At 41.9% G+C, this 27,806-nt stretch overlaps 1 protein-coding gene across 1 annotated transcript; it reads right to left on the bottom strand.

Moving 5' to 3' along the window:
• Positions 1–398: 398 nt before the first annotated feature.
• Positions 399–23,767, bottom strand: LOC131456997 (polycystin-1-like protein 1). The gene is made up of 54 exons (XM_058625729.1): positions 23,754–23,767; positions 23,531–23,703; positions 22,614–22,775; positions 22,206–22,468; positions 20,953–21,103; positions 20,134–20,556; positions 19,459–19,627; positions 19,133–19,375; positions 18,166–18,298; positions 17,880–18,083; positions 17,175–17,356; positions 16,319–16,522; positions 16,059–16,222; positions 15,822–15,965; positions 15,289–15,444; positions 14,749–14,820; positions 14,494–14,673; positions 14,339–14,416; positions 13,678–13,820; positions 13,447–13,567; positions 12,710–12,839; positions 12,386–12,578; positions 12,249–12,305; positions 11,816–12,157; positions 11,478–11,735; positions 11,263–11,376; positions 10,283–10,434; positions 10,099–10,199; positions 9,375–9,570; positions 9,211–9,294; positions 8,913–9,120; positions 8,709–8,815; positions 8,215–8,314; positions 8,017–8,133; positions 7,768–7,941; positions 7,497–7,683; positions 6,815–6,903; positions 6,302–6,708; positions 6,126–6,210; positions 5,849–6,013; positions 5,647–5,765; positions 5,457–5,567; positions 5,245–5,356; positions 4,999–5,067; positions 4,370–4,509; positions 4,043–4,277; positions 3,827–3,931; positions 3,459–3,593; positions 2,243–2,377; positions 1,792–2,007; positions 1,534–1,698; positions 1,041–1,211; positions 895–932; positions 399–796 (listed from the first exon to the last, which is right to left on the bottom strand). Exons 1-54 carry the CDS (start codon positions 23,765–23,767, stop codon positions 448–450), a joined length of 8,745 nt encoding a protein of 2,914 aa, XP_058481712.1. The 3' UTR covers positions 399–447.
• Positions 23,768–27,806: the final 4,039 nt, after the last annotated feature.

Here is a 27,806-nt window from a genome sequence, read left to right on the forward strand (position 1 = left end):
GTAGTTTGTAGTATGTTTTCCACAGCAAAAAAAACTAAAAGAAGAAACATGACTTTTCTAACAAAGAAAGGTAGAAGTATTATTCACAATAACCAACCAACCAAATAATGTAAATGTAGTGACCAAGACTATTCTTAATAGTTTCCCAAAATGTATATCTTACTTTTTTCTTTCAATCTGTGTTAATTGAGAAAAAAACAAAACATGATTAATTATAATGTTACTAACAAATGGGAAACGAAACACACTTTTATTGATGAATCACAAAGCCTCGAGTGTTTGGTTTTGTACCCTACAGATGCATTTTTCATTAATTTATTACATAGTTATTCACTATTAAGTTCCTGTAAGAGGCATTTCAGCTTATTCCAAATTCAATTTGCTCAAGTCAGAAGAAGAGGAGCTCTTACAATGTAGATTAAATGCACCGCAGAGTTTCAGCCTGAACTATTTCAGACGTATGGAACCTCCTGTATCTGACTCTGCATCTCCAGGCTCGTCATGTACCAGAACCTCCACCACCACCTCAGTATGGGTGGCCTGAGTTTTGCTTATCCAGCAACTGTCATTTGTGTTAATCCAGTGGCCGTCTTGCGTCTGCATAACATCTTCTGTCCACATCTCGATGACTGATGCTGACTCTTGGAGGGACGGCCTGTTTAGTCCTGGATTTTCTTCTTCTTCTTCTCTTTCCTCAGGTTGCTGCTGGTTAGTAGATGCTACGACGGTGTCTGAAGTGTTTCTCTGTTGGCTTCTCTGCTGCAAACACTGCAGCATCTCTAGTTCAAGCATGGACCTGGTGATGCAGTTAGGAATTCTTATTGTTTTTGTTATTTATGACATTTAGATACTGATTTAATGAAGCCTCATTCGATGCTGAACAACTTTGAGTACCTGAGTTTCTCCTCTGCCATTCGTGCTCCTCCAAAGTCCTGCAACGGAAATCACAAAGTGTCCAAATAACACGTTTTTTTCCAGAAGAAACAAATGAAGTATGTTTGCATGCACGAGTCTGCATGTTTGACAAAAGGCTGCCTCACCCATGTGTCCATGCTGAGGGCTTCCCGTGTGGGTGACGCGATGGGACTGTCCTTCTCCTCCGCGTCGTGATGGAGTTTCGGAGGCAGAGTGTGGTGCAGGCAGTTAGAGAGAGCGTTGAGTCTGAACAGCAGCTCATCTACCAGGCTTTCAAACTCTTCAAGGTAGAAAGTCTGAAAACAGAGCATAAGGATTTGTATACGGTATAAGGTACATGATTAAATATTTATTAGTACATATTACATGTATTATTGACATTTAATTGAGAAATGTTAGTCAAACAGTGATTGTACAGTGATGGCAAAGCTTTGCCAAGCTCAAGGTAATTGGACTTGTAAGTGGTGGAGGGTTGCAGGTTTGAATTCCAGGACAAGTTAAGGGCTGTTGCGCCCCTAAGCAGGGGGCCTTATCCCCAATTTTCTGTGTTTACTTCTGGTGTGTAATAATGCAGAAGTAAGACGAAGGAAAAAAGTACTTTCACAGCGTTTTCCTCACCCTGCTCTCCACGTGATCATCAATCCATTTTGGTTCACGCTTCAAAACAAACTCAGAAAGCCTCTGTGTGATGTAGCTTCCCATTTCTGCCACAGTGAAGACTGTGTCCCTCCTGCTCTCAGATCTTCTGGCTCTTCGCACCAACGTGGACACCACAGCTATTACCTATGAGAACATGACAGGGATCCACTTTCTGAGGCTGTGCAGCTGTGAAACAGACTGAAAGTCTATTGAAAGGCAAAGGTTATATGTCTTTACCACTGCTGTCCACACCATAGTGGAAGACAGATAAAGCGTTCCACAGAACAGAAAATCCCGTCCAGAGAGAAGGAGGCTCCTGAGGGGTCTGACACCCCCACAGCGACAGAGCAGAGTCTGGAGCGAGCGGGGAATAGAGCTGAAAGCCCAGGACCGCTGCACAAACAGAAGATTTCCTGCACAGGACAGCGCCACCAGTAGGATCAGACCTGAAACCTAGAAGGGCACTCACAGGTCTTCACTACTGACCAAATCCACAAGGTAAAATCACAACACTCACACAGTCACAGCCGTGAGGGTGAAAACAGAAAAGTGACTCCAGCATCACATGTATGGGTAGGACACGGAATTATCCATGTTAAAACCACATTAGTAAAACTATGCACACAAGTTGCACATGGTTTTCTGCTTGCACTGTTTACATGTTTAGGTAGGTACATGTGTAGGTTACCATGGGCCAGCAGAGGCTGCAGAGTGAGCGGGTGAACAGCGTGGCAGAGGACGCCAAGGTTTCGTTCCCCCTCAACACAGTCACACACTTCAGGGTGAGAAGGAAAAGTGTCAAGCCACACAGAGTACGAATGTCCTGCAAAGACAAGATAACGTTGTTTTGGGGGGGGTTTTATCACTGGAAAACAGCTGCTGTCTTTCTTAATTTCACATATCATTAATCCTTGCACAACAGGATGTCTCAACCAGACAGTTAGGTTTTTCCTTGTGTGTTTAATAAAGGTGTGTTAAGCAAAAACAGCAAACCAAGAAGAGAGAATTACAGTGTCTCGTATCTTGTGTTAATCACATTTTATTCATAATTATCCTGATATGTTAGTGTTTTAGTCTTGTTTAGTCAGTTTTTGTGTTAGTTTATGTTTAAAGTCACGTTAAGTTCTTATCACTTTTGGTGTTGGGTTTGATTTTCACTTCCCCTTTTATTTTGGTAAACGCTCATGTCTTCCTGTCGCGTTGTTCCCTCATCTGTCTTGACACATATCTCCTAATTACCTCATGCACTTCACCTGGTGATCATTAAGTAATCACTGGCACCTGCCCTTGATTCCCTCTTCCCTATATAGTGTCCCCAGTCCCTCTGTCATGTGCCAGTGTGTCGTTTATGCTTTCAGAGAACACGTCAGCGTCCTGTGTTGCCTTTTGCTCAAACTTTAGCTCAAGAGCCAAGTTTTGTCTTGTTTATTCAGCTTCTAGGAAGAAGTATTTATGATTTAGTTTGTCTGTTCAAGAGGACAATAAAGACCCTTGAATCTTCCATCGTGCCCCCTGTCTCGTGCATTTGGATCCAATCAGTGTATTCACTGTTCCTAACATATTTAGAAGCATCATAGTACCCATTAGTACAAGCACTTCTTTTGTAGTCTTAGAATAAGCCTTTTTATGCACTTAAATCTTTGCTTTATGGAGTCCAGCATCTTGTGCTGCCATATTTATAGTGGATAAACCAGCCAGATGTTGCATTTTGTGTTTAAAACTGAAAAGAATGACATCCTCTCTGGTATTTGAAGGCCACTGTAGTTCTCTGACACACAGAGACAGAAAGAAAGGAAAAAAATCTGTAGTCACTAAATTGGGCCTTTAAAGACGATCAAGGAACAGCTTTTTTCGATCTCTCTGTTCCTCCTTCCCCCCCGCCTTCATTCATGTCTTTCTCTCACTTGTTCCCAGGACGCCAAGAAGCTGACGTCGACATGTCCGTTGCGTCTCTGCAGAAGCTCGGCGGCGTCCGTGATGACGATGGAGTGATGGGCGTAATAAACACAGCGCACGAGTGTCACTGTCAGCAGAGCGACCTGCAAAAGTGAGGTACAGTGTATATTTTTTTATTCAAACAGGCCACACGTCAGACTCACATTACACCATTCTGCTGTGTGCTTTGACCCTCACGTCTGTCTGTGTGTTAGTTTAAGAGCTACGGGTTACTTTACCCTCTCGGCTGGGTCATCATGGTCCTGTTTGCACTGTGCGGTGTATGACATGGACGTGTGTGTCTTTTTGGTAGTTATTATGTTGGTGGAGGACTCACTTCTAGCCAGTTGCAGGGCGTCTTCCAGTATCCCATCAGCCCTTGCTGCATCAAAGTGCACATTTGAAGACAGAATTGCAGAAGAGACAACAGGAGGAAAACGAGCTAGAGGAGAAGAAAACGTGAAGATTTAAAATCAACTTCATCATCGCGATATTTCTGGGTCAAATGTTCTGATGAGCTTTGTGACGGTGTTGCTGTGATGAAGTCATTTACCTGGCACACCATGACAACATAGTCCCACACAGCAGGAGTGGAATAAACCCTCACTGACTGGACTTTAGAAGAGGGCAACAGGACACTAGTGGGGCTCTGCTCAGTGAGCAGGGTCACACTGGTGTATAAGTTGGGTGCAGGGCTGAACAAGGTAAACTGGACCTTCAGGGCCACCGTCCGTCTGTCCAACCAGCCGTCTGAGCGCAGGAGAGTCAGTCTGCTCGCGGCGTCAGACCTGATGACATGAACAGTGACAGATACTTCACAGTGATGATTCCACAGTGATGATTCTTGTAGAGAACGTGAACGACTATGTGTGACTCTCACTTAGTGTGGCCGAGGCCAGACGCAGTGCTGTGCCCAGCGTAGCAGCCCAGGTGGCCACACGTCCTCATGGGCGTTACTGTGGGAACTGTAGCAGTGAAGTCTGGGAAAAGAGATTCTGGTGGAAAAGTATGACCGAAGACCTGAAAAAAGCAGACATAAAACACAGAAATGATGATCACCACAACCACCAACAGAGGGGCCATCTTCCAACTGGTTGGTTGGGGTTTGATCCCTGGTTCCTTTAGTCTACATGCTAATGTGTCCAGCCACCGAGTGTGAATAAGTGTTGTCATGGTGCTGGTCCAAAGCCCACATACAGTACATGAAGCAGGCTTAACTTAAGTCAAATCTGAATTTTACTCTTATCATTAAAATTAAAATTAAACTTTATGACTTGGATTTAAATCCAAATCTACCACCTGAATAATCTGTATTATTACTGTACTTTTCTGTTCAATCGGTGGCCTATAGATTCCTGGCCTACAGCACCCTCTACAGGAGGTTTAGTGTAAAAAGAAAAAAAACTGTGATGAGTGAAGAGGTCTCTGCTTTTTCTCTGACTGCTGATCTTTCAAAAAGTATATAAATTATTAGTATTATAAAGTAGTCTCACTCTCTCTGTTACTTACGTGCTCCTGTAACGAGCTGTATATCCCCGTCTTCCACAGGATGGGTTCTCCAATCAAGATGTGGGATTGCTGAATGACAACAAAATACCAGGCTGTAAAATTAATTTAATTTGTTTGTTTTTTTGTATTTTTTTATTGATAAAATAAGGAAGAAGATCTTTCATCCACAACGTTATTCAGAGATCTGTATTCACAATCAAATTATTTTCATAGTCAGTCTGTGATGAGGTAGCTTTTGTTGTCTACCTCATTTATTGTTGATGTGTTCTTATACAACACATTTAGCAGCTTGGTCTGTATCCACCTCCACCAGTCCTCATGGTTTTGTATGGACATAAAGTCACAATTCTTATTATTCCTATTGAAAAAAAACAACATGATTTTGAAGCAGTTGGAGAGCTTTACATCTGAGCACAACACAATGAGGGAGAGATAATCCATGTGTGTGTGAGTGTTACCTTATAAAGTGTTTTCTTACAGCTTGGTTGAGGTGGTAACGGTCACTGAATGAGCTGCCGTGTGTTACACACAGCATCAGGAAAATCATGGAGACACAGACACACAAATCCCTGGATGACAAAGCAAGAGTTCCTTAATATACACCTGTAAATCATACACAGACACACACACACACACACACACACACACCTGAGGGTGTTGTGAATGAGAGTCCCTCTTCTTTTCCTCCCCCGACTTCTCCTCAGCTCTGCTGGAGTCGGTGGGTGTACGAGACGCAGGTAGCGAGCTCGCTGACGAGCGGCAAGCAGCTGTCAGAGATCAGAAATAATGGACTTGATATTTAGAAGGCGAAAAGAAGAAAGGGATTGAAAGGGAACATGATGGAGATCACCTTCTCAAAGTCTGAACATGTTTCCTGAGGCTTGAACTGCTTCTCTGGTCCATCAGCATCAGTACAGCTGCACAGGTCTACTTCAAACTCTTCAATTCTGGTGAAAGAATGGAAATCTGCTCTTTTTCTGTGCCAAAAAGAGACAGTCGCTGCCACGGCGACTATCTGGAAAAGGAAAAGAACATTATTTCCAAACTTAACTTGTCAAGCTTGGACTTTAATGCATTCTTATTCATTTGAAATGAATGTAGCTGTCAATGCAAAGGAAAGGTTTTACCACAGCTGGCTGGATGATGAAGATGCAAAACACCAGCGAGAAGAAAAGGGAGTGTATCCAAAGCAGAAGTTTGCTGCTGCTAAATCTGACACAAGCACAATTAACAATTTACAATTAATCATCAGTACTGGCTTCACTCATTTATTCATATATGTCAAACAAAGGACCTCCAGTACCTCATTCCCAGCAGAGCAGAGAGCACCAGACAGCAAAGGCACAACAGCAGACAGAGAGTCCAGGCCAAACGGTGACACCACCGGGTTGCTGCTCCATTTCTTCTCCCTTTCAGTTTGTCGGTTGCATGATAACGACATTTTCCTCCAGGATCTACTTTCTCATTCTGAACGATGTGATCTTCATCTTTCATACCAGACAGAACATCTGCTGGATCAAGCTGTTTTCCTTGCATCGTTTCATGATCGTCAACCTGCTTCGAGCGCGACGTCAAATTCTGAAGTACCAGACTGCTCTTAACTGCTGGATCATCCTCCTTTGTTATGATCACATCTGGTCGGTTTACAGGTTCTTTATCTGTGTCTTTATTTTCCAGAATCGTAGTGGACAACGGGAGCCCGTCTGTGCCCTAGAGAACACAAGGGTGAGACGCAGTGATTCAAATGCCTTTTAGAATGCCTAAAAATGGATTATATACGAAAGAAAAGAACAGAAAAAGATGCTTAATATTTAACCTGGTTTGTTTTCCTCCAGGCTTCCTGTAGCCACTGCTCAAGTTTGTTCCAGGAGGCATGGGCGACACTGTCATTTACCGAAAGAGAATCTGTAAATAGAGCAATGAAAACTGGAATGATGCAAAAAGGTAGGAAATAAAATAATAAAAATAAAAATGGTGCAAACATGTGGTCAGAAGCAGTTTTAGGTCATTGGTAAATAGTAAGAATTGGGTTGAAGGTGGTTGAAAAGCTTTGATTACTGAGAAAACCAGCATTTTTATGTCCACTCCAGAGCAGAGAACCACATCAGGTTCCTCTCCTGTTAGCCAAGAAGGGAAATGTGAGGCTGCAGTGGACACAGACTCTGTCAACACTAATCCAGTCTGACTTATATCAACAACAGTCCAGCCTGCTGCTGCTGCTGCTGCTGCTGGTGCAATATTTGCTTGGTACACTTTCAGACTCTCCATATAACTCCAGTTATAATTTAAGTGCTACTGCATATCTACATGATTCATCTTTAACTGCCTGAATGAGCACAATATATCCTTTGTACTGTACTGTGGTCTCCCCAGTCGCCAAGTCTGTAACTTTGCCAACATTTCCAAAGCAGAGACAGGCTCTAATTTTAATATTAAAGACCTCAGTGACTATAGAACGTAAGACAGAAGAAAGAACTCTTCATAAATTCAAACCTCACCTTCAACAAAACCCTTTTCAGTCTTTCTCCCTTTCCCCTGCTGGACTCCTGACCTCCTCCGCTTGACCTCACGCAGTCGAAATAGACAAGATATCCCCGTTGCCCCGGGCAACACTGCCACCACACTTAATAGTCCGGTTGCCACAGAGACCGCCGATACGTCGAGAAAGCCCAACTCGAACGGCAACTGTAAACAAGGGATTACAAAGGACAGCTGTTGCTTGTTGACGTGCTTTTTAGATGCACTGTGAGTGTCTCATCGTTAAATTACCTGATCGTCCATTTGTGATATGATCACCGTGTTGACGCACGAGTACCCCAACAACAGCAGCAGACACACACCAAGTCTTTGAGCATGTGTGAACAAGCTAGGGCAGGGGCAGCTGTACACAGACATCCAGATGTGGAAGTCGGCCAAGAGGTCGGATAATTTAAAACGCAACATCTGCAAACAGACGGGCATCTGGTCACATGGAGCAAGTAGAAGCTGTTTTTACTTTGTGTTCCTATGTGATTCTACCTCAGCAAAGCCTAGTCCGTGGGTACAGACACGCAGCATCCTCTCCACCTGGCCATCACCTTTGCTCACAGCCAGCCAGCACTGACTGAGGAACAGCCAAGCACGTCTGCTGTTCACCTGACACAGAAGCAACTTTTATGTTCCATGCACATTTACATTTACAGACAAAAAAAACCCCCACACATGGTTCTACCTCACCTCAGACACTTCCACGTGTTTCAGGTACCAGTCCGGCGACGGTCCAGAGCCGTCGTGCCAGATGTGAACCCCCCACACAGATCCCAAGCTCTCTGCTGCACTGTGGTGCCAGACACACAGACACTACACACTGACGTAGGTGTTTTTGGAATAATAATAATAATAATAATAATGATGTTTTAAAGGTCCAGTGTGTTAAGAATCTGTGGCATCTAATGGTGAGACCGCTGATTGATTGTAACATACAGATTACTCCTCCACTCATCCCTCCCTTTTCCAGTGAACTGTGGTGGCCTTCACATACCAGGGAGGATGTTGTTCTTTCTCATCTGTGAGGCCCTTTGGCTGAGGTTTATATAAAAGTCTTATCCCAAGGCTACAAATATCAAACAATGTATATTTCAAAGTGATTATACACTTATACAAACATAATTATGCATAATATAGTAATACATATTGTGGATGATAGCATTTGACTTTGGGGTGGACTTTACCTGAGTAAGAATGTGTCTTGAGAGTTCCTTCTGAACAGAGTGCACCCTGGGACCTGTAGTTCCTTTGTGTGGGAGACTCCGTCTTCACCGTACAGCGTGACGTAAACCTGATTCAAAGACATGCAAGTAGTGAATGTACTGCAGATACAGGTACTGGAGATACTGCATCTACAACAACTAAAACATATATGCACTTTGTGTGACCTTTGAAGTCATTGTGGCTGCAGAGCAGAGGCCAGTGTAGATGGTCACAGCATAAAGACACGGGTCAAATGGAGAGTTGTCGGAGAGATAGTGGACTCTCCGGTGCTTCTCGTTGTCGGCGTCTTCTCTCCTGCACGCCACCGACACTGGGAGGCACAGGCACGCGCACAGCACCAGCACAGCCAGCACGGTGAGATCCTGGGACACACTGAAAGAGAGAATGACAAAAATGATCAGAATGACAGTTTGTTTTCCTTCTTCTCTGCTTACAGAGAGACATTGTTGGAGGGAGGATCACCTCAGGAATGGCTCCAGACTGGATGTGTCATTGCTGCTCTGGATGTGGTGCTGCACCACTGTCAGTGGCCTCAACTGGTGACAACTGGAACCAACAGCAGGTAAGAAGAGTTTAAATGTCAACATCCAGAGTATGTGTGTTTGTGTCCAACACTCAGGCCTTACCTGCAGTTGACAGCAGACGTTGTGTCTCCCCGCTGTGTCCTGCAGCCACGGTGAGTCCAGGCCCCCTGGTGGTCATCCCAGGACAAACACTGGCTGCTGACCAAGGTGAGACTGTAGCTGATCTGTTCACTCAGGTGCTTGTGTCTGTGCGCTTTTCCAAACTCGGCGTTCAGCAGTGCCAGGTGACCGACCCCTGCTGCTAGAGTAAGTAAATAGCTTGATGAAATATTAAATGACACAAATTAGACATTGCAACACTACATATACATTTTAAAAGTGTCATACTCTCTAAACGTGGCTACAGCTTATCTCATTCTTGTCTTTTGCGTCAATGAGATTGAATTAGTTAATGCTATTGAATGTCATTTTAAGTGATTGCACACTCCTACATGATAAGGTTAGGTATAATAATAGTTAAAACATCTATATACTGTAGTACAATGATGAGAGTTAACATTATTCAGTATTCAGCATAACAATTTATTCTTAAAAACACAGTATGTAAGTCTCTCTCAAAGAGAAAAACCCAACAACTAAGGAGCTAGTTTGATGCCAGTGGGCAGCAGCATGGGATCATGATAGTTTGGTTTCCCTGTGTGTTTGTGCTTTACAGGCAGAGCTTCAAGTCTCTTTTTTACATATTAGTAATGCTGAAATGTTACATATTTTATCTTTAATGCAACAATCAATTCACTGAAGGCATCAGAGAGGAGACATGTTTCACCGTTCAGGTACGACGGGGGCAAAGTGATGCAAATGCTGTCGCTCTCCCAGTCATGAATCCTGCGCAGGTGATGCATGCTGGGAGTCGGCTTTTCAAACATCCTGCCAGAACAGAAAGCATTACTGTCAAGTGTCATGTGATGATGATAATAATAGCTGAACAAGTCGCCACACATGTACTGTACCTGAAGAGCAGCATGACGGGAAACACTTTGTTGGGCGGCGGCGTGAACTCCACGCTCAACTGCACGGCCTGATGCAAATGGTCCTGGGTGAGGTTGAAGCTGTGGTAGTTGACCTGCGTGTGGACCAGGACGTGCTCGTGCACAGAGCTCCTCTACAGAAAAGATAAAGTTACAGGGATAGTTTGACAGCCCTGCTTTAACCGCTGTAGCTGTTTTTTTGCCTTTTAACAGCCTTTAAGAGTGGCTTGTTTTTCTCACGCATGTATGAACACAACGTGATTAGGTGATTATATTCTTATATACTCATATATATAGAGAATAGTTTTATTTATGTCTTTATTGAAGTGTTATTTATATGTTATTCAGATATATTACATAAGGAATCAACTACTATTTTGATAGTCAATCACTTTAAGTGTGTTTTTCTAAATAAATTGAAAGTTGCTTCTGATTTTAACTTAATGTGAATATGCAGGGTTTCCTTGCTCCCTTGTGACAGTACACAGAATATTTTTGGTTTTCTGAACACAATAAAACATTTGACGATGTCGTCATTTGAAATTTTAAACCATTTTCTGACACTTTCGGCAAGAAACAACTAATTGGGCAACAGATTTATAGATGCTGAAAATAAATGTTAGTTGCATTTAGTTAGTTCCTCTTGAATTTGACTATTTGTACACTTTTTCTTGCACAATTCTTGCACACTTGCTTGTAAACAGTCATTGTATAACATTTGAGAACCTTTTTTTCTGCAGAAAGTTTGAGTGTGAGCATCTGTTAATATGTTGAAATTACATGTAGACTTAAATGTATAGGTTAGACTTAAACTAATGACTAATATAGAAATGTCTTGTTTACCGAAATGGCAGTAATTGCCTCTGATAGTATATTGTAAATTGGGTCATGATTGTTTGTCGTCTTTTAAAAGTAGGTCCAAAATATAAAAAATGTGGGAAACTCTGACAGACGGTGCATACGTTTCCTGGTGGATGTCGCAGCTGGACGCTGACTGGCAGAACAAGGGATCGAACAGGGATCTTCCTCCTTGTGTTGCACTTGTACAGACTCAGGTCAACCACTGGTCCACTGAACTGGAAATCACCACAGAGAGAGAAAGAGAGAGAGAAAGAGAATAAGTAACGAAACCTTTGTGTTTACATGACTCCATGACCACACATCAGCTGCTCGTCACCTGTGTGGGACGGCGGGTGGAGGTGTAAGGGTCGGTGGCGAGCTCGGTCAGCAGGCCGAGCACACAAGGCGGACGCTGCCTTCTCTCTGTCGCTCTGCTGTGATGAACAAACAGAAGCTGGACGAGAGAAGTGGGGATGTAGAAGGTGGTGGAGCCGCTGCTGATCACTGTGGAGGTTTGGTTTTGGTACGTGGCGTATAACGTGAGGAGATCTGTGCTGACTCTGTGCTGCTGGACCTTGTGGAACAGAATATATGTCTGCACAAAAAGAAGCATGGATATCAGAAGAGCATTAAAAAGTGTGTTCAGAAGATGATTTGATAGGTGTTTTCTCTCACCAGCATCAGGTCTGACGCAGTCTGCAGAACGTCGACAACAAGACGTCTCGTCTGCTCTGCTGAGGTCAATCCTCCTGCGATGAGATCCCCGGTGGCTGAAGCTCGTATGCAGCAATTGTGTGAGTCTGATTCACGCACATGTGTAATGTTATCTGCGTTGTGCGTTTCAGGTGTGAAGTCCCGATTTGTGACAGCAGCCTGCAAGTTGTAGGAAAGTAGGACGACCAAGGTGCTGAGCGTCTTATGGTCCAGGTGATATGTGGCTGCAGTGCTGGACTCCACAAACAGGTATGAGACAGCCTGAATGTGAAGTGTCACATGTCTCACACTGGATAAAGTCACCTAAAAATAGAAAAAAGCATGAAGGGAAATGCATCATATTTCTTTCTTTTTGTTCGTCGTCATCTATAAAAGATGATAAACATCCACCAACTTGATTTGTGACTTGTAGAAGGTCTTTGAGCGTGGAGACGCTGTCCAGGATTGAAGCCTGTGAATGACATTACATGTTCTTATTATAACGCTGTAATAGCTGTCAATTAGAGAAGTTGAAATGAATCCTTATTGTACCTGATCACCGCTTTGGAGCTCACACAGTGTGCAAATTAACACACAGCGTACATGTCTCTGTGCTTGTGTGTTGGCCTCGGTATCCAGGCTAAGTCTGTTCAGGACGCTGGAGAGTAGACTGATGTAGTTACCAATCTCCCGACTGTTCCCGAGCTTCACTAGAGCTGACAGGTTCCTCAGACCGGAACCTGACCTGCAGAGAATCAGTGGTGGTGTAGACGCACAGTAATGTCACATTAAGTCTTCATAAAAGCCTTTACTGAAATCCTGAAAATGACCATGACAATATCCAGGAATGTGACGTGACGACACAGTGATGCTTACAGCTCCAGATCAGGATCATCATGATGAGGTGAAGTGTCTCGGAGGAAGCCTGGCTGGACTTGGACAGTGACAGGACAGGGTTTCGTGGTTGTTCCGTATGTGCTGCTTCTGATTTCTGTATAAATTGTTACTATGGAGACAATAACCAAGAAAACATTTGCCCTTAGTTAATAAGTGTGAAATAAATTGTGACGATAATAGATCTTTGTGTATCTGAGTATAGTAGAATGTGAAGACAAACTTAGATTCAAATTTATCTTTGTGAGGACATTTTGGCGCGTCTTCACAACTTTAAAGTGCTTTTTGAGGGTCGAGACTTTTAGGTGTATTGCGAGGGTTAGGCATTTAGTTGTGATGGTTAAGGTCAGGGAAAGGATTAAGGACCACTCAATGAGAACACTGTGTTTTTGTGTGTGTACCTGGTATTTCCTTATGTTGTGGGGACCTAAATCTGTTTACACGGTCACATTATGGGGACTTGTCTTCCTTTGGGGGACAAAAATCAGATCCTCATAATGTATTTTATTACATTTTAAGGTGAAGACATGTCTTAAAGTTAGGCTGAGGTTATAAGGTTAGGTTAAGTTTAGGAATAAGTCACTACTAAGGTTTAGGTTACTTAGTTGTGATGGTTACGGTTAGGATAAGGGGCTAGTGAATGCATTATGTCAATGAATGTCCTTACTGTGAATGCTATGCAAATGTGTGTGTGTGTGTGTGTGTGTCTGTGTCTTTACCTTTATAATCATCACTGGGGTCACCTGAAGGAAGGTTGAAATAATACTGGAAATCTCTTCCGTGGTACAGCACCCTGGGTTGTTTTCCTCCTACACTGAAGCTGTACTCATACAGTAAATCCTTTTAATATGGACACACACACACACACACACACAGACACACACATGCACAGAATGTTATTGCTCGCTCATTTACTTTAATGTGTGCGCTATGCCTCGGACAAAGTGTACCTCTTTCCCCGAGGTGCAGAAGACGCTGAAGTGTGTGTGCAACTCGCTCCCCGTGACTGGCTGCACCTGGCACCTGGCACCCTCTGGGACGGGCTTGGTTTCCAAGAACAGCTGAGTTTGGCCCACAGATCTGTCACGAGACTCTGAACAACACAGGTAACCGTTAGATGGGAATCCAGATCTCTGTCCCTTCAAGTGTCACAGGAAAACGAAAAGATGGGCTAACAAAGGTCAGATCCTTTCATTACTGTTTAGAGATTATTGTCCATCCAAAAAAACTGTCCATCTAAGAAATGGAATTTGCATCACTCTTAGAGGACACGTAGAAGAATGTGAACTGTAAGAAATCCTCATGCTCCCCTGCAGAAAAGGTGTGAGCTCTTGAGTAGGCAGCGTAGTTTGTGTGTGGTGATACCAAACTGAAAAAAAACCCTTCTCTAATGACATCCTCTGTGTGTGGAAAGTACCTCCTCATTCATACAATCTCAAACTGCATCAACTGCCTTTGAATCTTTACATGTGACATGTTTTGTGTCCTGTATAAGAAATGAATGAAAGACATTTGACAACAGGGAGGACGTTTGTCTTCTGGTCACATTGACTATGACAGAATGCCAGATTATTGTTGATAATACATTAGATTTGGCAAAGAAAAACTTACTGGCAGTGAGCTCCAGCATGTATCTGCTCCCCGGCCTCAGACTGAAGGGTCTGACACTGAGCACGGGGGAGGAAATTCCTGCAAAGACAAGAAAAAGTTGACTGATGACTGTAGTTTGTGATACTGAGAGACAGTTTGTTTCATTGATACTTTACCTGTGTATGTGTAGGAGTCAAAAAGGACTCTGTCCACTGGGTCTCGGGGTAAATCCAGCAAAGTTGGCTGCTGAGTCACGACAGAGGGTCTGGAAACCACCAGGTTGCTGCCGTCGCCTTCATGTGCTGCTGGATCGAACGCCGAGTCGTCTCCCGGGCTGAAGGTCTCGCCGTCCGCACCTGTGAGTACACACAAATAAACACACAACCTCTCACACTGGTAAACAAACACACAGATATGGATCAGTACCGTACCTGTGGGTCTTCCCGCTGAACTCCCCGGCTCTCCTTCCTCTGCACTCGGGAAGGGAACGTCATAATCTGAATCTGGAATAGACGCTTCAGCTTCAATGCACCACAGAGTTACACATCGAAAACCATTAATATGCAAGAGCCACTGTTTTGGAATCAGACGAATACATTTAAATGCTAATCTGTATTTATTTATTTATTATAGCACCTTCCTAATTAGGGGAAAGCAGGCAAAAGCTGAACTGCAAGAACAGCAAAGGCACAACTTAGACATGAAATGACACAATACTGCCAATATATATAGAGGTGTAACTTGCAGAAGGAGGCATTTAAAACCAAATACCACATTCATTTAGTAAGATAAGGTAAGACAATACTGTATTATCATCTGTTTGCACAGACAATTGTCTTGCATTGACGTCAGAGCATTGGATGCATTAAAATTCAAACTATAAATGTAAAAGATTAGTCCCTAAAAACATTAAAAATAGTAGTAGTAGTAGTGGTTACTGTTGTAGTAGTACAGAACATACTGTTACTCACCTAATTCCCCTGCAAAGTCCCCACTCCCCAGGTCAGGAAAATACATTTCCCAATCGGAGGAAGAGTCAGAATGACTGGAGAATCCGTGGAAGTCTTTGCTTCGGTCAAACTGTGAGTCATGATTCTCTGAAGGGTCCAACTCTGTTCCTTCTGCTCCTAAAGATAAAGATTGTTATTATTATTATTATTATTTTTATTTATTTTTTTTTTTCAACGTAAATCTTGAATGTAGGACTTCTTATTCTTATCTTATTTTCACTCCTCACAGGGTGAAATCATTTATATCATAATTAAGAGCTGGCAGTGCAACAGAGCTGACCAGTTTAACCTGATCGTGTTGTTTCTGATGCTGATGGAAGCCCAGGCAGAGCAGGTCAGGTTTATCCTGAATACTTAAGATGGATTACAGGCTTGTATTGTTGTTGTTTTTTACGGTTCATTTAATAACACACCGGCTTTATTTGACATGTCTCTGCTTGTCTCTGATGATGTCCCTGTGTCAGTATGGCCCAGATTTAATTGTGTGGCTTCACTTTCTGAAGTGATCTCTGTCAGGAGAGGAGCTGCAGTGTAGTGTGTGTCAGGCAGGCTGGAAATCTCAGGAGTCTGAAGTTGCTCGGCAGGTCCCTCACTGATTGTGGAAGGGGCACTGAGATCCACAGTGTGACAAAATGGGACTGGAATCGACAAAGAGAACATTGCATTCTTATTTTATTTATTATAATTTCCTTACTTTTCAGCCAAACTGGATGAAGACGCTCTTATTTTACCTTCTACGACATGTTTAGAGGAGGCATTGACCAGGTACAGACTCCAGCTGTACTGGATGTTATGTGGGGAAACATCACAGTCTTCACACGAGGTGCTCACAGAGAAGGACCAGTCCCAGCTCACCTGGTTTCCTTGGCAACGCGGGCAGGAAAGTGACAGCTTCCTGGTTTGGAAGTATTGTTGACAGCGTTATACTTAGTAGACAAACATCAGCATCCTCTATCGAGATATATATATATAGAGCATCTGTAAGTCTTACCCGAGCACATGTGGTGCGACTGTGAGGAAAGTCTCTGCGGAAGCCGATCGCTCTGCGCTCTCCACGGTCAGCGTGAACTGGAACTGGTCAAAGTTGCGCTTTAAGAGACTGACGGGAAACGTGAGCACGGGGGAGGAAGTGGAAATGTGTTGATGGAAACAGGAGGTGGTGATGGAGCTGAGTGGTTTACATGTCCAGCTGTAGCTGTGAGGAGGAGAAAATGATAACCGACGTTTACCTGCAAACCAAAACTGGACAAACAGCTGATTCACTCATGCACCTGCTGGCTCCTAGTTATCGTGCAGCAAAATGAGGCGTCAAAATAACCACAAAGACACAAAAATAACACAAAGCAGTGTCATCATTACTTGTGGTCTTCATCTATTTCTAACCAAAATCTCTTCTTATTTACTGTACTGCAGGACCTGTGTCCATTTATGTGTTAGTACAGATTTGTACATTATTCTACTCCAATTTTTCACAGTTGGGTGAAAATTAAATAAAGTTTAGATTATACCACTGATATATATATATATATATATATATATATATACAAACTTAACTGTCAATAGTTGCTGATTTTAGTCACATATGCACTTGAATCAAGGAAGTTATTAATGAAGGCACTTGGTTTTTCTTTATAACACAGAATTTAAATCACATGTTAAGACACAAATAAAACCAAAAAGACCAAAAAGAGAAATATCCATGAAAGACTTGAGCGCAGGTCACAGTTTAGAATAGAATAGAATTGTCACTGTAGTCACACAACAACATTAGCTCCACTTAGTGCATCAGTCACAATCAGCAGTCATACAAACTTCCGTCATACCATAATAAATCTGTAGGTTTCTACCTGAGTGGGTTCTTTGGGAAGTCGGGGTCGTACGATCGCCGCCCGTCCAGAGTTATGACGGTGGTGTTTCTGTTGTTGATGAAGACGTTGGTGCCACCTTGGATAACGGCCACCGGAGAGCTAGGCATCACCTGAACGTTCACACTGTAGTTACTGTACACCACACTGTCAATGACCTGGACCTGCAGAGAGAGGACAGCTGTGAGAGTTATTCAAGTTAAAGGCGCAGTGTGTGAGATGAAGGTGTAATTGGCAGATAAAGTAGGTGAGGTTTTTTTTTTTAATGTACACCAATAAATGTTGCTGAACACTTTATATTTATATAGTCATTCTATAACTTGACAAGACTGAACAGTGTTTACAGCACTCGAATCAATGCAGTTCCTATGAAATTAATGGAAAAAGTCAACAACACCTTTACAAGTACAATTAGATAAAAGCTGCACACTTGTATAGTGGGATTAGATTAAGATGGAGCGAGAGATAAGGTCACTCTAATTATTATCTTTTAGCTATTTGTTTCTTCTTTTTTTTCTAATTTTTTTACATAATCTGGTCTAAATTAATCAGTAGAATAGTATTTCTGATTCTCCTGCAAGTGCCACCAACGAGGAAGCCCATGCACCACAGTTTGAGAACCAAGGAATTTAAAAGATCCCCATATTCCTCAGCCTCCTCCACACGTGACCGTTTTCAGAAACTCACCCTGGCTGTGGCAGTGTAGGTGTCATACTGTAAGAAGTAGCTCTGCAGTGTGAGACTCTGTCTGTGAGTGTCTGTGAAAGGCAAATGAAGCGACCGGCCCGCAGAGTCCAGCAGTGTCCACGTGTAGTGAAGGCCTCCTGATGAGTCGCAGTCCAGTTCAGTGTCATAGGTCACTCCCAAGCGGATAACCTCGTACCTTTGTACCTATAGACGGAGAGGAAACCTTTCTTATTCACCTAAAATCTTGACAGGATACTTGTGTGTTCAGGTGGAGCTAAAACCCTACCTGTAGTTTCAGAGGACCCATGTTTTTAACCGGTGGAGGCTGACATGGTTGGTCCACAACAAAGATGTGACTCTTTAGGGAGGCTGAGCTGACCAGGTTAGACACAGTCACTTCCACTGTGAACTCCCCTGTTCTGCAGAGAGATAAACACAGTCGACATCAGCAAAAATACACAAGTGATACACAAAATCCACAAAAAACAGAGTGAAACAAGGTGGTCGACGGAGATTTAAAGGTCCAGTGTGTGACATTTGGGAGTGTTTAATGTACAGCGATTAGTTGAACAACACAAAGGTATGTTTTTCATGGCCTTTTATAAGAGCTTTAGGGCCTTTCTTTGATGTGGGACACCATCTTGAGCCAATGTGGTGAACGGCTTTGTCCACATCAATTTGATTTATGAACGGACAAAGAAGAAAGAGGCAAAATTAGAAAGAGAGGGAGAGTGGGAAGAGTTGTAAAAGAGTGTTTATCTCCTTTTCTGGTATGTGAAGCATTCTGCAGTTTCACCATTAGATGTTGCCAGAGGTGGAAAGTAATGAATTACATTTACTCACGTTAGTGTAATTGAGAAGGTTTTTTTAGGTTCCCGAGTGAGTGGTGAAAATGAAAACACACATTTTGACTGACACATTATGTGTTTACATATTTTATTTTGTCAGCACTTTAATTTGTAAAGGTTTGCCCTTAATTAAAAACAATTCATGTGAGATTTGGGTCCCCTTGTCCTTTTAGCATGACACAAGAAAGAACCCCAACCTTGAGTACTGGTTGAGTTCAAGTAAAATAATGGTCAATTTACTAATTTCCGAGTAGACTATTTCAGTACTCTTTCCTCTTCTGGATGTTGTCTCACACATTGGAGCTTTAATTGAAAGAAAAATTGAAGCAGACTGAGTAATAGACTCAAGTTCTTTTGTTTGTTTGTTTTTAAATAGCATTCAAGTGTAGTCAAACACTGACTCACCTGTGGAAGACATGCTGCTCTGTGCTCTGTCCCAGTCTGATGCACGATCCGTCTCCAAAGCTCCACAGGAAGGTGAGGTTTGTCCCGACATTCACCCGACAACTCACATTTACTGTCTGGTTCTGTAGGACCGAGGGCTGGTGGACCAGCCTGTTGAGCTTCACTGCTCTCTGGACGATCAGAGGAAACACCGCGGAGGTGATGGACGTCTGAGCGGCCGACATCACCACAACCACAGCAAACCTACATTAGAGAGGGGTTAGAATTGTGTGTAGTTTTGCACTTTAAAAACACCTCAAATGTACATTTAATTGATAATCCCGTACTTTCCAGGTTTGTGGTATCTCTTGGTGACCGTTCTGGAGGTGGTTCTGACGGAAGTGGAGTCTCCAAAATGCCAGGTGAACTCTGCGTTGTCTGGTGGATCGGCCACAGCCAGGAAGGTGATATCTTTATTTGTGAGATAAGCTGATTTTGCTGCAAAAATCTGCACCACTGGAAAAAAACACAACAGACAAATATGACAAAGTCTTAGACACCTTAGACGTAACGCATGCCCTAGCCCCTTGCCCTTAACCTTAAATAACTAATCCTAACCCTTAACCTAAACCTTTTTCTAACCCTGACCTTAAAACCAAGTATTAACCTTTCAAAAGCCCCTTTAAGTTGTAAAGACCAGTCAAACAGTCAACTACACACGTACACACACAAGATTTTTTTTTTTTTAATTTACATTTTCAACAGTTAGATAGTATCAAATTTAGATAAAAGCCTAAAATGAGCTTGACACCACATGGGTGTAGCTATATTGTATATTTTATGATATTGTCTTACAAATTTGACATAATAGATTAAAAGTTGCTTGTTGAAAAAAATATATATATATATATAATTATTAATTATTAGTAGTAGTAATAATAATGATATCCTAATATTATTAATATTATCTTATTAATGTTTTGCCTGTGCTCAGTGGGTGTCCGTTAAATATTCCCTCTCACCGTCGTGACCCTCACTGTTTGCAGGACTCTGACTGGCGGGTGGTTGCCAGTTTGAATTAGCTCTAACTTGCAGCGACGACTTCCCGTCCCCCTCGGCACACACTCTCACGTTCTTGTTCTGAGAAGACACTCGATTCTCAGCTCGAAGCTCCACCACAGAGGCCCCGGTGTGGTCGAAAAGCAAAACCACTGTCACCTCTTCCCCTGCAGCGTATGTGCAGTTTCTGTACACCTGTGTTGCATTCACCAGCAGAGACACAGTCATGTCAGACCCTGCTGCCACGCTGAATGACACCGGTTGTCTGTGATCTGTCCTGATCACACGAGGCACGCTCAGCATCAGCTCTCCCACTGGATCCTGAACCAGGACGTGTGTTTGAAACAAGGTCCAGTTGACAGCCTTAACTGTGACATTATAACGTCCTGCTTGTGGAAGTGACACCTTTACGTTCCAGCCCTCAGTTGTTGTGTTAATCACAACAGTGTTGTCCAAAATAAAAGCCCAAATTACACTTGACCTCGTACAGTTTCGGCCACCTGGGTTCACGACCTCCAGACTGAAATCTGCATGTGTTGGAACTGCTGACATGCAACTCCCAGAAGGCCTCAGTGCACAGATTTGCTTGTTCGCCATTAAAGCTTGAGGCAGGACAATGGAGAGCAGCAGCAGTGATGAGCGTGGAGCTGTGGAGAAGATGGACCTGAGGAGGTGAAGGTGTAGAGGGCAGCTGGACTGATTCAAGGGGTGGAGACGGAGGAGATTGTGGATGATGTTGTCATGGATATTGTGGATAAAGTCCTGATGATTGCTTCTCTCACTCTTCTTTGATTCATTGCCAACATTATCCCAGCGGCAGGAGTTATTGTCTTTGCTGCTGCTGCTGCTGCTGCTGCTGCTGCTGCTGAAGTCACATTTGTCCTCATGCAGCTTGAGGTCCAGGGCAAGTCGGAAGGTCTGGTCATAATAAATCTTATGAAAAGCCCAAAACCAGCAATTAATGATCAGGTAATTATTTGGTCAAAGCATGTTAATGCTGTCACACAAACTCACAATTAAAACACTATTAAAAATAAGTTATAAAAAAAGTTATAAGTTGCATTTTTGAACTAGGTGATTTTTCAAAAAGCACAATTTAATCCTGTTACAATAACAATTGCTTAAAAACTTCAATTCTACTTCTGTTTCTTTAAAAAAAATATGTGTTTTAATAGGAACTAAGAAAACATGTAATAACAAACTAACATATTGAGTGTTTAGACTTTTTATAGGATTTATTGGCCACAAGTTAAATGTCGAATATCACTGGACCAGCCTTATTCTTTGATCAATTATTCTGTATTATGGTTATGTATGGCTGTGTTGTTGTTTTTTCCTCAGAGATTAACAACATGTATAATCTGCTGTGTCCATGCAGTTGAACTGGATTCACCATCACTGTGTGAACTTTATGTCAAAGTAAAACATGGAAAAATTTTTCCCAGTATGATGTGAGTCTTAAAGGTTAGTGACAAAATTTAACTTGAGTAAAACCCAAGTAAATGTCACATTTCTTTGCCATTGGTGAGTCCTGTAATTCTGTTGTACATGCACAGTCGCCCTTACTTTCAACAAAAACCCTCTCGTTTTTTCGAGTTCTGTTATCACATAAATGCGAAAAATGTGACATGCGTGGTATATTTGTAACCTTTCTTTTTTACTTCCTATAGTAATATTAAGATTGTAAAACACTGCATATCACACATTTTATATTGTTCTTTTCTTTTTCTTGCTTCTGTTAAATTTACATGTGCATAATCCAACATAAAGTATTAAAGAAATGTTTAATTTTTCATGTTGATGCATTTTTTTGTCCTGCTTTGAAAACGTGCAAACACTAAGAGACTTTGAGAAGCTGATAGTAAAAGTACAAAAATGTCTAAATAATGGGATTTTGTTCATAGAAACTGTTAAAAAAAACACTAAAAAAAAGTGTATTTTATTGTACATGATGAAATAAGGAGGATTTATGCTTAAAACCTTTAATTCTAACAGAAAGCATGTGCAAAAGCAGTACTTTTTCAATCCTACATACCAAAGTGTTGTTGGGGAAGGAGTCTTCTGTCTTCACACAGTCTCTCTTCTTCTCCTCCTCCTCCTCCTTCATCTCACTGTCTTCTTCTCTGTTTCCAGGATTAAACCAAGTTTGACACACGGCTGTGTTTTGTGAGTTTTGAAGGTGTGCACAGACGGAGAAGACCACAGGGCCGGAGATTGCCCCGTTATCTGGTGAAGGCTGTAAAACAGAGAGGTGGAGGCTGGAGGAGAGTGTGGAGAGGAGGTTTGAAACACTCACATCTGAAATAGAAAAAGAATATAATTCATGTTTTTTTTCTTATTAATTCCTTAATTCATTTATATATTTATATATATATATATATATATATATACACATACATATATACATAAATATACATATAAATGTTTGCTCTTGTTGACTCACTGATTTGATATTTTCCCGGAGTTTCCAAAAACCATTCACACGACACGGAGAAAGAGCCGTCATCCAACAAGCTGACATGACGTGAACTTTGAACTTTAGGGGTCACGCCCAGGAACTCGACTGTGACGTAAGAGAAGTCCTGACCTGCCCGACTCTGAATCCCTGAAAATCAAACACAGGCAAAACAAAACAAATGTGTACGTGGACAGTGTTAGTTTGTCCTTTAAATGCGGATGTAAACAATTCTCACACATGTAGGGAGATATTTACTTTCCTGTTGAGGTACATTAACGTCATCAGCAATGAATTTTGCAAAACAAAGTAATATTGTTCCTACTTGAGAATTAGATAACTATTTACAATTACAAAAGTTATACATTTACATAATTTAAAATGATTATCATAATAATAATATTAAAATAAAAAAATCTAGTAAAAGTCTTCATAATCAAATATGCACAGTGGTTATTTTTTGTAAAGGGGCTTTGACTCTATTGTTATCTGAACTTTTTAAACTGAAATTGAAAAATATATTAAAATATTAAAAATATTAACACTCCTCAAATACAGCTTTTAACGCTTATTAATAATCCATCATCATTTTAATAACAACTGTAATCAGTGATGATATAACATATGATGATAATTCCTAAATTAATAGCTTAATCATATAATTAATAATTAATATCATGTTAATTTAAGCAAAAAAGTTGTGTTTTTATGTAGTAACAATAAAAAATATGCAACAAAAACACAGTTTTTTACAAAAATGCATTGTGACTTATAATTAAAGTGGGGAAAAAAACTAATTTAAAAGCAAAATCTTTTTTTTTTTACAACATAAGAGTCGACCTCTGTGCAAACCAAAGAGTTCACATTTCTGAGAGCATGTGTAAGAACTCAGCGGAGCAGCTGACCTGTGGGCTGGTCAGGGCGTCCGGCCAGCTTTCCAGAAACTTCTAGGACAAACGTCTTCCCAGCCTGGACTCTCTCTGATGAGGCGGACAGACTCACGGTGTGCAGAAACGGCCCTGCAGTCCTGTAGAGAGCCACTGTCCCAGGTTCACCTCCGACAGGACAGTGCAGCACACTGAAGGAAAGAAAAAGAAAAGAAAAAGAGAACTGTAAGTGCTTAAAAACCCAGTCACTAACATGTTTGTGCATTCAGTCACAGAAACAATGGGAGCTTCACCTTTCTCTTCCACTTTCTGACCCTCCTGGAGAAGATGATGCATTCACACACTCACTGAAGACCAGACCATGCAGCCGGTGGTTGCCACAGTAACAGCTCTCAAAGGTCAACGCTGCCACCTGGTACCTTCAATGACAAATAATGAGGATTGCTATATATATAAAAAGGGGCTGTTCTTGTTTTAAGGTTTTTAGGTCATTGCAAAATGTTTTTATGTCACATTATTGTCTCAGTTTCCTCATGACAACCAACAAATGCATAAAAATAGGCTTGTCATAAACTTTCCTAGTGCATTTCAGAGAAGCAACACATTATATCATATATCTATCTATCTGTCTGTCTATCTGTCTGTCTGTCTGTCTGTCTGTCTAATCATTTATTAACAGGTTCTACAGATAAACATTGATTCATTGGATATTATTAACTATTAGGCCTATGTCACCATTGAAAAAAATAGCATGGTCCTCATAGGACTCAAATACAAGATAATAAATAATAAAAACGCAAATTTACATAGAAATAATCTGCTTTATGTATAGAACACAAGTGCTTCACAGCACCAGACTCACCCTTCATCCAGGCAGCGCACAGAGCAGCTCACCGGGTCAAGGTCACGGACACCCGTGGGTTCATCATAGAGTCTGAGGGAAGAGGAGCCACTGGCGCGGACGCAGCAGCCGATGAACCAAGGTGAGTTCTCCTGTCGTGACGCACGGACGCCCGCGAGCCTGATGTTAATACACGACAGCGCGAGCACGCGGAGTAAAGGACTGAACATGACTCATGTGTTTCCTGTTTCCAGGCAAAAAAGGCCGCATCGAGTAGACAACACGGGTCTGCAGGAGGAGAGAGTGGAGGACGAGAAGCATCTGAGGAGAACGCACAGGTTTAACGATGAAGAGGAGGAGGGAGGTGCACTGACGTCACAGGATCCTGCATACAAGGTGAGTGTGAGTGTCACTGTGTGCAAACGAGGGAGCAGGGAAGTGTGTAAGGAAGCAGGAGGCTGCGTTCAATGGGCGAGGATCAAACAGGAAACTTACAGGGCTGTAAATATGAACGTAAGTGTTACAGTTGATTTTAATTTGACTATTTTTGTGCGATATTTCAGGCAAAACTGTCGAGGGAGAATAGAAATGTGTGAGGACGTGAATACTGTACCATGTGACCTCTTAGATTTAAATGTTACACGATAAAAATATTATTATCGAACGTGTTGTCTCGTTTGTGTTCCTCGTGCAGTGAAATGTCAATTACTGACTTGCATGTTTTATGAGTTTAGAGAGCAGTTTGCAGAGGAACAAGGGCCGCTGTTTGCGCACTGAACTGCGGTGTCTTTTAAAAAATAAATAAATAAAAATAAATACACCACCGCAAAAAATAGTGTACCATCCCATAATAAGTCACGAAAAAGGAAAGAAAACCAACACTGGGGTCTTTATTTGATTTTCTCCTATGTAAGGATTATTGTGAGGCTCATTTGACCTGAAGTGACCCGACATCGCACTCACGCGCCACAAGCTATATCACAGGAAGGAGATGATTTCTTTTATTTGCAGCCTGCGTTCACGAGCCCAAGGTCACAACATGAAGGAAATCACACCACAGATTATTCACCCACAGCTTCTCTCAGCCTCTCACTCGCCTCAGAAACACATCTGCTCTTTCATCGAGGAAGAATCTTAACTGTGGAACTTGGAATAAACTTTTAAAGAAAGGAGTAATATCGATGTTTTTAAAACATCACAGGTCTGGTTGCTGGTTCCTGGATATTTTTTTGAGGAACCAGGCTTCAGATGACCTCGCAAATAAATCACTAGAGTTTATTTCCCCCATTAAATTGCACACCGTGGGAGTGGGGTTCAACGCTTGTGGATTCGAGCCTCCACAGGTCACTCTGTAGAGGTCAGAGTCGCAACTCGTGCGTTTTTTTTAAAACTACAGATTGACATGCAATGTGTTTTATTTTTTTATTTCTTTGAGAGCAGTGAGAGTCAGCCTCCATCATGAGGTGCTGTGTATTAATATGTGAGGAAGCATGCATGGTTGAAAATAAAATAATAAATAAATAATTTATATTTAAAAAAAGAAATAGCAGCAGCAGCAGAAGAAGAAGAAGAGATGAAAGCTTGAAAGTGTGTGATTCCTTTTGCTGGAACAGAGGATAAAGCGTCGTCCTCGCCGCGCAGCTAACTTCGCCGGTCCACCTTAAAAAACTCTTCCGGTTTCCCTGACATCCCCTTTAAGAGATTATTCCGCTCCCCCCTGTGACCGCCAGGGGGCGCAGCCAGACCGCGTCCTCTGCGTGGCAGTGGCTATAGCAGTGAGGGGCACAGCGGGGGGAGTCACACACTTCTCCTCTGTTCATCTTTTACACGCAACGCACGCAAAATTGGTTGATTTCGTTCCGTCTGGCCACTCGTGGACTCGCGTGCGTGTCCTCGTCGTGAAGAAAACACCAAATCAGACTCGTAAACAAGTCGTTTTTACTTCCTAGGAAAGAAAATAACGTGTTTTTTTATTTGTTTATTTAATATTTAAATTCATCAGCATGTGTGGAAACAAAAACACTAACTGTGGGTTAAAGCTTTATTTAATGTGCACGTGCGCTACACAGAGGATCATTTAATGTGGATTAATTTACAGTGGGGGGAAAACACACACACACACACACACGCACACAGAGCTGTTTGCAGCGGGACCCCGGAGTCTCTTCGTGGGCTCCTGCAAGTCCCGTGTTCACACACTGAGGGACATTTATTTCGGGGACACGCAGCGTGACGCGCTGTGGCGGTGACGGTGCGTAAAATAAAGCCGCCAAACCTCGGTGCTCGGGACACTCTTTTCCTGTGTCACCTGCTTCATTCGTTGAGCGCGTGCCGCGTTTTCGGTGCGCGCACGCGCTCACACGATTGCGAGACACTCGACTCAACGAAATCTTTGCACAGAAATGAGCCGTGGGGGTCCGCGCTTCAGTGCGTAAACGGAGAGAAGGCGACGCGCTATGTATATACGCGCAGTCTATGCATTAAAGTCCACAAGAGACACAAACACACTCAGAGAGACACACACTGAAGTCTAATATGAACACATCACACACTGTATTCATGGGTCCATGATGTTGAAGCAGGTAGAAGTAAAAAAAACAGCCTTTAAAGTGACTTTATTCACATTTTTATTGTATATTTCTGTCAGCTTTCATTAAACCTCATTATATGTCATTACATCATAGACAACACCACTTTACTGACAGGTTACATGAGTGTATTTTTCATTTATAAAATGATTAAATATGATGATTAGTAAGTGGAGTTAATGATTGACTCTTTCACATTTTTTCTTCTTCATTTACTTCCCTTTATCTGAGCTGTTGTTTCATTTTATTTTTAAGTTTCTTGGTTGTTTCTCCAAGAAGATGAGTCCATTTTCTGTTTTCCTCTTCACTTATTTTCTAACCTAATTAATACATTTACATGAAAGGACGCTGATGTTTCAGGACTCTCCACCAAAAAGATTTACAGGCCCATACTTTTATTTTGAAAATCCTTTGATTTGACGTTATCATTTACACCAACATTAACTAACACGTATGCTTCTTTAAAGTCGTTCTCTCTTCTTTTTCTTTTCACTATATCGGTTCATTTGATTGTGTTTCTCAGAGACAAACCGACTCAAATGTTTCATTCAAATTAAATCTTTGTCAGTCATGTCAGATTGTTATAGAATATGAATTTCTGCTGAAGTCTGGTCAGGAGTCTCTAGTCTTATATTAGTATTTTGCTCGTAAAAGAGAAACAAGAAACAAAGAGACGCCACATTATGAATTAACAAGGTGATTCAATTAGCATGTTTCACACATACGAAAGTCCTCAATTATGATTTAAAAAAAGAGAAGAAATATCAAAAATATTTTTTATTTGAAGGAAGACAGACAGCAGAATGACAATTGGAGCTTCTCTTTTAATCTCACTTTCTTTCCCTGTTTAATCCTTAGCACAAAA

This window comes from Solea solea, chromosome 1, assembly GCF_958295425.1.
Source record: "Solea solea chromosome 1, fSolSol10.1, whole genome shotgun sequence".
Taxonomy (NCBI): Eukaryota; Metazoa; Chordata; class Actinopteri; order Pleuronectiformes; family Soleidae; genus Solea; species Solea solea.

What these genes read in the sequence shown, in the direction of transcription:
- LOC131456997 (XM_058625729.1), bottom strand. An exon ending in GGACTTTGCAGGGGAATTAG is followed by an intron (nt 14,821 to 15,288) that starts GTGAGTAACAGT and finishes CGTCTATTCCAG; the next exon opens with ATTCAGATTATGACGTTCCC. An exon ending in CCACCCGCCGTCCCACACAG is followed by an intron (nt 11,377 to 11,477) that starts GTGACGAGCAGC and finishes GGTGATTTCCAG; the next exon opens with TTCAGTGGACCAGTGGTTGA.